A 14,750-nucleotide genomic window follows, 5' to 3' on the forward strand; every position below is an offset into this window, starting at 1 on the left:
TCTATGGGCAGTAAGTCAGCTTACACTGAACACTGATTGGTTTCTGTGGGCAGTAAGTCAACTTACACTGAACACAGATTGGTTTCTATGGGCAGTAAGTCAACTTACACTGAACACTGACTGGTTTCTATGGGCAGTAAGTCAACTTACACTGAACACTGACTGGTTTCTATGGGCAGTAAGTCAACTTACACTGAACACTGACTGGTTTCTATGGGCAGTAAGTCAACTTACACTGAACACTGATTGGTTTCTATGGGCAGTAAGTCAACTTACACTGAACACTGACTGGTTTCTATGGGCAGTAAGTCAGCTTACACTGAACACTGATTGGTTTCTATGGGCAGTAAGTCAACTTACACTGAACACTGATTGGTTTCTATGGGCAGTAAGTCAACTTACACTGAACACTGACTGGTTTCTATGGGCAGTAAGTCAACTTACACTGAACACTGACTGGTTTCTATGGGCAGTAAGTCAACTTACACTGAACACTGATTGGTTTCTATGGGCAGTAAGTCAACTTACACTGAACACTGACTGGTTTCTATGGGCAGTAAGTCAACTTACACTGAACACCGATTGGTTTCCATTCCTTCCACCTGTCTCCTTTTTTGTTCTTATTTCTTCTGCATTCTTGGGCTGTCACTGTCTTGTTCACTGGTTTCTTGTGGTTTGGCTTTTCTGTTTTTATGCTGCTGTAATATGTGTTCTGTGTGTATGTATTATATGTTATTTTATATGTATTGCGTTCGGACAAATCCATTTATGCTACACCATATCTGCTAAGCTGAAGCAGATGTCTGACCAGCAGTGTAACCCAACATGCTTAGAGTGGAGTGGTGACCTAGTGGTAATGTGTCTGTCTAGGTTCAAATCCTGCACTCACTGATATTTTCTCCACCTCAACTACAAATTTAGTGATGGTCTGGATGTTAGTCATTCGGACAAGAGGATAAATAGAGGTCCTATGGGCAGCATGCACTCAGTGCACGTAAAAGAACTCGAGGCAACAAAAGGGTTGTCCCTGGGAAAAATTTTGTAGAAAAATCCCCTTTGAAAAGAAAGGAAATATGCTTACAGGCAGAAAGAAGAAAAATGGGTTGGGCTGCATTATAGCAACACGCTGTCCCATAGGAAAGCAGCCTGAATTTCACACTCAGAAAAATCAGTAGTGACAAAAAACAATATGATACGATACAAAAACGATGACTTACAAAGTGTCAGCATTGTTGCTTTTCACTACCGCAGGCGGACTGGCAGATACCTGACAAGAAACCGGCAGCGACATGGCCGGACCAGGGCATCATCCAGTTCAACAACTACCAGACCCGCTATCGGGAAGGGCTGGATCTGGTGCTTCGTGGTATTGACTGCTCCATCAAGTCAGGCGAAAAGGTGATATCCCCACTTTTTGTGTTTGGTCAGCTAGTGTAGTTTTTGTTTGTTTGGCTTTTTGTTTGCTGCTGTTTATTTTTTAGTTGATTGCCATGTCATCATGTTTCTCTTGGAGATAATTTATTCAGGTACATAGGCATGCATGCGTGGACAAACACACACACACACACACACACACACACACACACACACTACATAACTGATGCTTTGCATAACAGTGTAGTTAGTTAAAGCACATATATAGGTTAGACAGTATATATTGAGAAGATTGGAGAATAAAAAACATGACAAAAAAGCAGGATAGACTGGAACTGTTAAATGAGTATGATGAATATAACCAGTTCATTGAATTTGTAATGATTTCACAACTATTCTGTGGTGATGAATGAGGAAGAGGGGTGGGGGTTGGGGAAGGTGACAAGCTGTGCATCACACAAGTGATTACACCGCCACTCACAGATGTACATCATGTTTGTTGTCACAGGTGGGCATCGTGGGAAGGACAGGGGCGGGTAAATCTTCCCTCACCCTGGCCCTGTTCCGCATCATCGAGGCGGCCGGAGGGGAGATAAGCGTGGATGGCGTCAGCATAGGGACCATCGGGCTCCACGACCTGCGCTCCAAGCTGACCATCATTCCCCAGGTGAGTGCCCAGGCACTGTTTCTCTCTCTGTCTCTGTTTCTGTCTGTCTGTTGTGTGGGTGGGTGGAATTGGGCAGAAGGGGGTGGGGGCACTTGGCATGAGCGCGTGTGTCCTGCAGTTTTCAGTTTAAGTACTGTAACCATAGAGCGTGTACAGCGCTGAAACCTTGCCACCTACCTTGTATGACACTGTGTCGTGGGCCCTGACTGCAGTTCCGTTCAGTATGTAGCACCTTTCTTCCAGAGTTCATCCAGTTCTCTTCTCTGACATGTACGTCTCTCTTTGACCTGAATGTTTGGGTTTTTTTTCTGTGGGGGAGGGGGGGGTTGTTTGGGGAGGGGGTTTATTTGTTTTTGTTTTTTGATGCCTCATCTTCACCATTCTACTGTCACTCTGAGTGCTCCATACACCACCACACACAGTTGCGTCTGCCACAGTCCGAGCACTGGCAGTCCACAGGAAACTATCCATGTTGGATCCCCAGAAGGCCACACAGCCACACACAAGAGGAGACCCTGCATCGCTGCTCAGTCACTTTGTTCAGTAATGTCTGTTGTGAGTCAGCATACACAGGGCACATCCTACTAAGCGCTCACATGAAAACGATAATCGCCTGGTCACACAGAGTTCAAACTAACTGAGCTCCCCCCTAGAATTATCTGTTTATTGTACATAATTGCAGTTGAGCTGAAATTTACTTGTCAAGGAAGATTTGGAGTTTGATGATCAAAAAACAATGTTCATGATAGCAAGGCAAGTGGATCTGTTCCAGTGACAAGACTTCAGTTTCAGTTTTCAGTTTCAGGTTGTCAAAGTGTGTGATCCATATACAGTGACTCCAGTTTTAATGTTTTGATTTGTTCATTAGGGATTGGGGATTGCTTCATATGACACTTGTCCAGAATGCTTGAGTGTTGGATGGTTAATTTGTCAAAAAACCTCTTCACTTTTTTTTTTTTTTTTTTTTTTCCCTTGTACACAAGGTTATATTTTGACTTTTCATGACATCAATGTGATTCAACATTCACATAGCAAAACATTTGGTCCATCAATGATCATCGAGAGAAAAAAAGAAGAAGAAAAAAATCATTAATCTGTTGAGATACAAGGGTTTTTTCAATATGATAATACTTATAATAGTAATAATAAGATGAAGAACAATAACAAATAATAAAGAACAAGATAAACAAGATACCAAATGTCACATCATGGCATGTATACATGTTGAGATAGTTTCAAGGAGCACCAGTTGTTGTTGTTTTTTGTTTTTTGTTGTTGTTTTTATAAAGTGTGTTATTAGAGGATTATTATAATTGTTATCCATTACCTGTGGCAGCTTACTTCTTTTATCAAAAATTGATGTACAAACATGTCAAATTTTGCAGTATACTCATTTCTGATATTGTTAAAAATTCTATCAAACATGCATCATTCATATACTGTATTATGATGGCAGTTTTCATTTTACTCAATGTTCTATTACCAACACAGAGTATGGTAGCCATTTTTTAACAAAATCACAGTAATTCATTTCCATTGTGTGTATATGCTTTTCTAACTTGTATCTATACTTGAGGTCAAGCAGGAATGCTTGCAGAGTTGGTTTTATTTGATTGATTCTACTCCTGTGTATAAAAAATTTTGCCCATAATAACATTAAATCTAAAGTATCATCCATTGTATTTTTATCATCAGTTCCAAACAATGCCAATTCAAAGTTCAATGACAGTCGTTCACAGTTTTCACATTTCTCTCTCAATAGCTTATTAAAGTCCTGCCAAAAGGTTTGCGTAACTGGACAAAACCATAAATAATGTTGCACTGTGTCTTTTTCTATATAACAGAAATTGCATTTGTCATCGTCAACTACACCCATGTTTTTTAGGATGATATTTGATACTAAAATTCCATGACATATTCTAAGCTGAAACCATTTCATTTTTATTTCTTTGATTCTATTTATCTTTTTCAATGTTTTCTTCCAGTCAATCTGTGTACCTAACCTATTTTCCCATTTCATAAAAGCTTTCATGTCAAAAATTTCGTTTTTCTCCAAGATTATATCGTAATAAATCCGTGTTCCCTTTTTTACCCCACAAATGGTTTTTAACGCCTTACTATTTTCATTGTTGTCATGATTCTCTAATATTATATTTCTTTTTCTGATGTATTCTTTGATTGATTGAATGCAACTAAGGTAATTTAGGTAATTCGTTCTTATTCCCCACTTCTTAAAAAAGTCTTCCTGCCTTAAAAACTGGCAGTTTTCATCCAGAATATCACGCACGAAAAATGCATTTTTTGCAGTCCAGTTCTTAAAATGAAAAGGATTGTTGTCGATTCTAAATTTAGCATTGAAAAAGATGGGTTCAGCTAATAACTCTTTACTGTTATCTAGTTCAGTATGTGTGTTGAAACTGTCATAAGCTTTCATAACGTCTTTCCAAAAGTTATTATAATTATCTTTTAAGAACCTCTTTGAGCCATAACAGTTTAACCTAGCTATTTCCGGGCAAGTGGTTTGTAATATTCTTTTCCATTTGAAATTTCCTACATAGAGTTTCCTTACCCAGGACAGTTTCAGTGCTTGTATAAATGCGTGTATGTTTGGTAATCCAATGCCCCCATTTTCAATACTGTGAACTGAGTGTATTCGTTTTATTTTGTCCGGCTTCTTGTCCCATACAAATTCAAAACACATATTCTGAAGTTTTTTAATTTCACTGTCTGGTGGGTTTGGTAACAACATCCACAGGTACACTAGTTTAGACAGTATGAGGGATTTTAATATAGCTACCCTTCCTAGTGGTGTACACGATCGTTTAGACCAAATCTTGAATAAATTTCTAACTTCCATTAGTTTGTCTTCTACGTTAAATTCTGTCAAGTGTGATAGATCATTCATAAACCAAATGCCAAGGATTTTAAATTTCTTAGGATTCCAATTCATACGTTTTTCTGTTAAATACTTTACATTTGAATTCTTATTTCTACCTAACCATACATTAACTGTTTTTTCAATATTTAATTTTAAACCTGAAATTTCTTCAAAAGAATTTAATGTATCAAATAACTTATTGTAAGATTTTCTATCTCCGTCAAGCGTGAATGAAGTGTCATCTGCAAACTGGCTTATTTTGAATTCTACGTCTGAAATCTGTATCCCTTTAATTTCTTCATCTTCCCGAATTTTACACGCTAGTATCTCTGCACACAATACAAATAAATATGGTGATAGTGGATCCCCTTGTCTACACCCTCTGCCTATGGGGAAGCTTCGAGACCTTTTTCTGTTAACTATCACATAGGCTTTGATATTATTATAAAAGGTATGTATCCATTGACTAATATCCTTTCCAAAACCAAACGCTTTCAGAACATTTTGAATATATATCCAATTGACAGAGTCAAAGGCTTTCTCAAAGTCTATGGAGACTAAAAGACCAGGCAGATTTCTTTTTTCTAGGTAGTTTATCATGTCATACAATGTTCGTATATTGTCTCCTATGTACCGTCCTGCTATAAACCCTGTCTGGTCCTCGTGAATAAGTTTTGGTAATACTGTTTTCATCCGGTTTGCAATACAAGTTGACCCAATTTTATAAGTGACATTAAGGAGAGAAATTGGTCGCCAGTTTGTTAAGTATTCCCTAGGTTTATCCCCCTTCGGTAAACATATTACAAGTCCTTCTTTTTGTGTGATAGACATTTCCCCTTTAGTAAAGCCCTCATTTAGTGATCGAATTACAAAATCTCCTAGCTGTCTCCAAAAGAACTTAAAAAAATTAACAGTCATTCCGTCAGTTCCTGGGCTTTTGTCGTTTTGCATGTTTTTTAATGCTTGCGAAGCTTCTTCTTTACTTATCAGTCCCTCTAATTCGTCAGATTCATCTTTATTCAATGTTGGTACTTTTGTGTAAAGATCGATATCTATCATTCTACAATTTCTATTTTTATAAAGTTCCTCGTAAAACGTCTTTGTTTCTTCTAACATTTCTTCTCTATCCGATAAAACTCTACCGTCTTCTGTCACCAGTTTCAACATCTGTTTGCTTACAAAGTGCCTTTTCTCCAAAGAACAAAAATATTTATCTATTTTTTCCCCTTGAGATGCCCATCTTGCCTTAGACCTTAAAATTATTCCTTCCATTTTTGTTTTCCTAAATTCAGCTAGATGTAATTTTTTCTCATTTAGCAGTATTAGATCACCTTCGTTTAAGGGTGACTTTCTCTCTAAATTTTGTATTTCATTTTCTAATTTTTGTTCATGCTGTTTTGATTCCCTTGTCCTATGTATGCTATATGTAATTGACTTTGCTCTGATTTCCATAAGAAGCGTATCTAAAAACAGTTGGTCTGATATCATGAACTGAATCTTGTCATTAGGTATCTGGTTCAGGTTATCTCTTGCATATGGAAATACTGCATATTGACCTTTGATTTCTTCAATAGTTTCATTTATAAGTTTTACGTATGCATGATCTTTGAGTAATGAAGAGTTAAATTTCCACAAGGTTTTAATTTTCTCCTCAGTCTTAAAGGTGAGTTCAGTCAATATCAAGGAATGGTCACTTCTATATCCATAAACAATATCTACATTGCTAACATAAGTAATCAGTGTATCGAGGACTAAAAAGAAATCAAGTCTACTTTGCTGGAATGGGTTTGTTCTCCTCCAACTATATCGGAGAACTTCTGGATTTAGCTCTCTCCAAACATCTACCAGTTCTAAATGGGAAATCATTTCAAATACTACTTCTCTAGCTTTGGCATTGTTAATGTGTTTATAATTATAATAATCGAGACTTGGATTTAATACAAGGTTCCAATCTCCTGCAATGATCACATCCAAGACATCTAGCGCTACAATCTTTTCTTTAATTTCTTCGAAAAAATCAGGTTCGTCTTTGTTTGGACCATAAATATTTACGAGCACTATATGTCTACCCATTGTATTTAACACCAGTATAATGTAGTTTCCTTTTTTATCCCTTATTGTCTTTTTAATTTTGAAATCAAAATTATTGTTCAGTAATATAGCCACTCCTCTCGATCTGCTGTTATTTGAGGAAAATACACATTCATAACCCCATTCAGTTCTAATCTGTTGCTCTAATGTCTTAGTGAAGTGGGTATCCTGTAGGAAATACACTGAACAGTTTTTCTGTCTTAAATGTGGAAATACATCTCTTCTTTTTTGGAAATTACCTAGACCTTGGCAGTTGAGAGATGATATTGTAAAGCTACACATTACTAGTTTGCTTGTCTGGTATAAAACTAATGCTCCTTATTTTCATTGTGTATTTTTCAGACATGCCGTGTTTATGTTTATCATGACGTAAAGCATAAGTTTGACAAAAATGAATATTATCAAAAATAAAGCGTGAAATGTACGTGACTTGAAAAAAGAAAAAGAAAATATATTGAAAGTGACAAAACATTCTTCTGCGGATGGGTTTCGCTGGGCCTTTAGCACATGAAAACACAAGTACTGTCATGGATTAGTAAAATATACATGTATAAATCAGTTCACCGATACACGGTTACTTACGTAAACATGTAGAAGTCATAGAACACATGAACTGAAGTAACCCCATGTAACTTTCTCTGGGGACATAAATATTGCAAGAGGAAGAAAAAGCAACACACACACTAAAAACAACACACACAAAGTAGCAATACAGCTTCCATTTCTTTTTTCAATTATATACCTAAAAAGACAACACCGAAAAGCAAACCAAAACGGAAAATATGGTCTTCGCATAGATAAAACCTCTTCACTTTATTGACATTGATTTCCTTTATTTCTGGTTGTTAGTTTGTTTTGGTTTTTTGTTGTTGTTTTTTTTCAGCTCTCTTTCTGTCTCTCAATCTCTCTGTTTTATGCATGTGAAGTGTTTTGTTGTTGTTGCTTGTCGTTACTGTTTTCTCATTGCCGGTATCTGAGGTGATTCGATCGACGTGTGTCAACAGGATCCTGTGGTCTTCTCTGGGTCTCTGCGTATGAACCTTGACCCCTTTGACAAGCACAGCGACGAGGAGCTGTGGACAGCGTTGGAGCATGCTCACCTCAAGGCCTTTGTTCAGGCGCAGAGCGCCGGCCTGCAGCATGAGTGTACCGAGGGCGGAGAGAATCTCAGGTGATGAACGGAACTCTTGTGAACGAGCAGACTCATGCATTCCCTATGTACACACACTCATACTTATCACTCTTTCCCTGTCTACACACATGTTCATACTTATCACTCTTTCCCTATCTACAATCTACACACACTCATACTTACCACTCTTTCCCTATCTACACACACTCATACTTATCACTCTTTCCCTGTCTACACACACGTTCATACTTATCACTCTTTCCCTATCTACACACACTCATACTTATCACTCTTTCCCTATCTACACACACTCATACCTATCACTCTTTCCCTGTCTACACACACTCATACTTATCACTCTTTCCCTATCTACACACACTCATACTTATCACTCTTTCCCTATCTTCACACACTCATACTTATCATTCTTTCCCTCTCTACACACACTCATACTTATCACTCTTTCCCTATCTACACACGTTCATACTTATCACTCTTTCCCTATCTTCACACACTCATACTTATCACTCTTTCCCTCTCTACACACACTCATACTTATCACTCTTTCCCTATCTACACGCACTCATACTTATCACTCTTTCCCTATCTACACACACTCATACTTATCACTCTTTCCCTCTCTACACACACTCATACTTACCACTCTTTCCCTATCTACACACACTCATACTTATCACTCTTTCCCTGTCTACACACACGTTCATACTTATCACTCTTTCCCTATCTACACACACTCATACTTATCACTCTTTCCCTGTCTACACACACTCATACTTATCACTCTTTCCCTCTCTACACACACTCATACTTATCACTCTTTCCCTCTCTACACACACTCATACCTATCACTCTTTCCCTGTCTACACACACGTTCATACTTATCACTCTTTCCCTCTCGACACACACATTCATACTTATCACTCTTTCCCTATCTACACACACTCATACTTATCACTCTTTCCCTATCTACACACACTCATACCTATCACTCTTTCCCTGTCTACACACACGTTCATACTTATCACTCTTTCCCTATCTACAATCTACACACACTCATACTTATCACTCTTTCCCTATCTACAATCTACACACATGCATACTTATCACTCTTTCCCTATCTACAATCTACACACACTCATACTTATCACTCTTTCCCTGTCTACACGCACTCATACTTATCACTCTTTCCCTCTCTACAAACACTCATACTTATCACTCTATCCCTATCTACACACACATTCATACTTATCACTCTTTCCCTATCTACACACACTCATACTTATCGTTTCTTTCCTGTCTGCACACACGTTCATACTTATCACTCTTTCCCCGCCTACACACACACATACTTAAACTCTTTCCCTCATACTTACTTCTTCTTTTTTTTTTCCTGTCTACACATGCTCATGCTTACACTCTTTCCCATCTTCACATGCTCCTACTTGCATCATACGTACACTCTTTCCCATCTGCACGCATTCTTACACACCTTACCTCATATTTACACTCTTTCCCGCCTGCGCATCTCATTCTTACACACTTTCCCTTATACTTATGCTCTTTCCAGCCTACACACGCTCATACGTACACTCTTTTCCATCTACACATGCTCATGCTTGCACGCTTTCCCTAATGCTTACACTCTTTCACGTCTACACACACTCTACATACTTTCCCATTTGCACACATTCATACTTATCATACTTATCACTCTTTGCTGTCTACACACACTCATACTTATTACTCTTTTCCATCTGCACACACTCATACTCTTATCATGCTTTCCCATCTAAATAGGCTCATAAACACACTAAATGCCATCAAAAATCACCCCCTGCCCCAATATTCCTTGTGACCCTGGTACACAAGGTCATGAAGACATTCTGTTCTATTCTGTTCTTTTCCGCAGTGTTGGTCAGCGTCAGTTGCTGTGCCTGGCGAGGGCCCTGCTGCGGAAGACCAAGATCCTGATCCTGGACGAAGCCACGGCGGCTGTGGACCTGGAGACAGACGACCTGATCCAGGCCACCATCCGCCGCGAGTTCGAGGACTGCACCGTGCTGACCATCGCGCACCGCCTCAACACCATCATGGACTACACCAGGTGAGCTGTGCAAGCTCCCCATGTCCATTGTCATGAACAAAAGAGAGGGTTTTTTTGTTTGTTTGGGTTTTTTTGTCTACAGAGCAGGTAAATGTTCAAAATTTATGAGAGACAAAGGCCACTTTCGTGTTTGGACAAAAAATATTATACCAGTTAATGCTGATGAATCTTTTGAACTTGGGCTTTGGATACAAGATCAGGCTTTAGATACAAGATCAAAACAAGAGAGGCAAGGCCTTCAAGACTCACTTGTGATACACTTAAAAAAAAAAAAAAAATTAATCGTTCAAATTTGTTCAGTATTTGTTATTATAAAGCTTCGGGTTAAAAAAAAAAAAAAGTCCTTACCAGATTCGAACCCCGCGTGTTCAGGTGAGAAGAAACTGTCTTACCCATTACATTATCGTGGATCCTTAATTGACGTTCTAAAATTTAATATTTGAACATACTTTTTTAAAGGGCAATAAATCAGTTGCGGTATTCGCAGTGAGAATGCTGTTTAAATCATATTATTCTAGTGTATCTTGGGCATTCAAAAAATCTTTAAGGGCAATAAAAAATTCTTTTAAAGTCCGCGGTAAAGGAAACGTGGCTATCGCCGCAATCACACTGCAACATTTAGCCCTTTTCTCTAGATCTAGATAGATGTACATGTTTAGTTACACCCGCCGGAAATGTAGTACGACACGGTCAATTTAATTTCTCTTATATGTTCATTCTAGTTTTATAGTTTTAAAGTTGATACGAAAATTGAGTATTTTTTTTTAACTAATAACATGTAGAGCCAAGTACAAGCACTTCTAAACATTGTATGAAGTGAAAAGGACTTCATTTTGAGAAAAGTCAAGACTGGAAATTTTTTCGTTTCATCAATTCAAGGGTATTAATTTTTAACTGTGAATTCTGACTGATTCTGTGGATATTTTTATGGCAGTTAGGGGCATAATCCAGTAAGTGATGAGGCATTCACAAATCTTTCTCTGAATAAATATTTAACGGTCTCCTTCTCCAACTTTCCATCACATGTTACCGTGTATTATCCATTGAATGTAGGATTGAACAGGCAGGTCAACAACTTGATACAAAATGGCGGCGTTCGCGAAGAATATGAGCACGTGCTTTGAATGTGTATAAATATGTGTACGCAATTGATTTTTGCCCATGACCTTCAGGGCTCAGCCAATAGATCTATGAAGTCCACTCGTTGTATTGATTTTAGTATTTTCCGAAAAAGACCACTTGGGCGAATGAACATAGTGAAAGCCCTGTACACAGAGTAAAACACACAAGCTTTTTATGTATTGAGTATAATTTCAAAATGTAATGTTTAAGATGAGAAAGATCAGTTTAAAGCAAATTAAGTTCCCAAGCATTAATTACACATTAATTTCCCTTTTTTACTATCTGCACCAAAACGTTTGCAAAATAAATAAAACTTCCATGCTTAGCAAAAGAAGTTCTGTTTGAACAAAAAATGATAATGACTGCTCTTGTTGTGTCAGAATATCAGATCAAAGTGCCAAGTTTAGAGGATAAACAAAATATAAATATAACAGTAAAAGCAGTTTGCATATAGTTTGGCTTCTTTTTTATTTTTTTGTGCCCATCCAAGAGGTGCAATAGTGTTTTAAACAAGATAACTGGAAAGAACTGAATTTTTCCTATTTTTATGCCTAATTTGGTGTCAACTGACAAAGTATTTGCAGAGAAAATGTCAATGTTAAAGTTTACCATGGACACACACACACACACACACACACACACACACACCCGAACAGCAGGTTAAAGCACAGACTCACTTTGTTTACACAAGTGAGTCAATGATATTCACTTACTGCAGTCATTAGTGTATTGCCACATTTTTGGCTGACATAATTTCAGAAAAGCCTGGAGTCAAATGCACTGAACATTGCAACTTAAAGTGATGAGTGTATGCAGCAGTACCAACAGCGCAAGCACCTAAAAACATTATAAATTCTTCAGTTTCAGGAAGTTTAATGCATTTCGACAGCAAAGACAAAACTTAAAGATGTGGATTTGGGGTTTTTTAATCGCTGTTTTCATTATTTTGACCCTAATGACATGTTTTTTTTACATAGTTTCAGTAGCTCAAGGAGACGTCACTGCGTTCAGACAAATCCATATACGTAACACCACATCTGCCAAGCAGATGCCTGACCAGCAGCGTAACCCAACGCACTTAGTCAGGCCTTGAGAGAAAAAAAAAAGGTGAATAAATAATAGATAAATACATTAAAAAAAATTACTACTACTACTAATAATAATATGTATAAGGCGCAAAAACTTGATGAAGTCAACTATAAGCGTACATAAATAAATAAATAAATAAATAAATAATAATTATAAAAAAAAATTAAAAGTAGTAATAATAATAATAATAATAGTGAGGAATAGCTGTCTGCGACTGGAGCTGGGTTTCCACATGCTGCATTATAGATGTTTATGATGTCAGAGTAATGGAGACTGGTAAAAGAATGCAGATTTTTTTCTGTTACATTTGTTCTTGTGGCCTAAAACGTCAAAAAGAAATGATAACTTACTCATGACTATGGTACCTGTGTGTCCCACAGAATCCTAGTTCTGGATGCTGGAGAGATTGCCGAGTTCGACTCGCCCCAGGAACTTCTACAGAACCCGGACTCCATTTTCTATGACATGGCAAAGAGCGCTGGGCTCGTGTGAGCTCTTGTGTCACCATGGCAAAGCTTACAGGGAGACATCTGAGAAGTCTGTGCTGAAAATATCAGTTTGGTGTCTGTAGTAGTGATGAGTCAGATGGCCTTATGTACATAACCACAGACGGGTAGAAATGGGGAGAGAGTGTTGTATGGACATGACAACAACAAAAAATCGCAGTCCTTCACAGTTAGAAATGAGCTGGTGAATATGAACTGTTAGCTTAATGTTTTTCCCTGACAGTGTAGTTTACTGTGGTGTGTGTTTTTCACTGTGGATGAAGATACATGTATGTATGTGCTGCTGAAAGTGAAAGGGAGAGAGATACGCGCTGCTGCCATCTATTTTGTCCTTTCCCCTTTAAGACAGCGGTCTTTACTTTGTCCTGTTACTTTTTGGCTTTGTATTACATTTGCTCTGCTCAGGAAAGCTCACCTTTCCCTTTTGTCTGTTCTCTTCTCCACTCTCTCCCACTTCCAAAACTTTAATTGTGTCTTGATTAGCAAATCAGCAGTTGAGATATAAAATACCCAATTTGATTACACATACTTAACCGAGACCCAACTAGTGCAGACTCCGGCAGGGGTCTGACATTCCTGTACTGTGCAAACTACTATCAGCCTATGCAGAGAAAACAAAAGCAACTACGGCCAATAACCTCCCGGAAGTAGGTAACCTCCCCTTTGTCCCGCTGGCTAGCGCCCTCTTTTTCCAGCAGCCATCATGACCCCAATTAACGCTGTTAAATCGGGTGTGGGTTTTTTTGGGGTTTTTTTTTCAGGAATGCCAAGGAACACAAGTTCAATTTAGGTTGGGTTAGGTTTTTTTTTTTTTGTTTTTTTTTTTTTGTCATTTTATCACCAAAGGAAAATACAACATCCCTCCAAGTCAAAGTAGTGAGAAAAAAAATCTACATGGTGATTGTGGCTACTCAGGTTGAAGATGAAGATTAATGAATGAGAGACAGATGGTCACAGTAAGAATATGCAGTTGAGCTGTGAATTTTTGTACCAGTGTATAGACAAGAAACAAGTCTTGGGTCTTCTTTACCTGAATGTTTTCATCTGCCTTACTGCCTTCCAAGGTCCATGAAGGAGGATAGAAGCTAACAGACATACTGATGGTGTTCTGGGTAGAATAATGTCTGCTTTGATATTGACACAGAAGTCTGGATTCCTTTTTGACTTTCCAACTTCTGCAGCTCAGTCTGCCAGATATTAAATCGCAGCATCCGCTTCTTTTTTCATAGCTGGTGGTTCGGTGAAGCTATTTTATTGGCTTGTAAAAATCAGGACTGTGTGCAGCTTATGGGCAACCAAGTCATTGGATTGCGGTTTTTCTCTGGCTTTGATTGAAAGTGGTGTCGCCAGGTCCCCTGCAATAGGGGATGATCGATCACTGCCATTCTGAGGAATTCACAGGGGATGAAACTGCAGTCATATCAGGCATACAACTGGTTCTCTCCCTTGAGAACTCTGCTTTCAGATGGGCACCAGTTGCTGACTCCAGTTGGAGATAATAAAGTTATCTTATCTTATCTTATCTTTTTAAGGGCTTATGTCATTATAAACTCCCAGATATATATATATATATATATATATATATATATATATATATATATATATTTGTTGTTGTATCTCTGTATAGTTGTTTTGCTATGATGGAAGGGTTGTTTTGTTCTTATCTGTGCTTGTTTTTCTCCACGAATCATGTTGCGTCATATACCTTCAGACACTTGTTAAGATCAATGGCATTTTTTTTCTTGTTCTTGTGATGTTTTGTTTTT

General features: G+C 38.0%; 1 protein-coding gene across 1 annotated transcript in view; it reads left to right on the forward strand.

Moving 5' to 3' along the window:
* LOC143292616 (multidrug resistance-associated protein 1-like) overlaps positions 1-13,804 on the forward strand; it is a 70,302-nt gene extending 56,498 nt beyond the window's left edge. The window contains exons 29-33 of the mRNA XM_076603074.1: positions 1,252-1,398; positions 1,883-2,041; positions 8,015-8,181; positions 10,073-10,267; positions 12,859-13,804. Coding sequence (XP_076459189.1) covers positions 1,252-1,398; positions 1,883-2,041; positions 8,015-8,181; positions 10,073-10,267; positions 12,859-12,970 — 780 coding nt within the window. The 3' untranslated portion in view covers positions 12,971-13,804. The remainder of the gene's footprint in view (positions 1-1,251; positions 1,399-1,882; positions 2,042-8,014; positions 8,182-10,072; positions 10,268-12,858) is intronic.
* Positions 13,805-14,750: the final 946 nt, after the last annotated feature.

The sequence above is a fragment of the Babylonia areolata genome, chromosome 18, assembly GCF_041734735.1.
Source record: "Babylonia areolata isolate BAREFJ2019XMU chromosome 18, ASM4173473v1, whole genome shotgun sequence".
Lineage (NCBI taxonomy): Eukaryota > Metazoa > Mollusca > Gastropoda > Neogastropoda > Buccinidae > Babylonia > Babylonia areolata.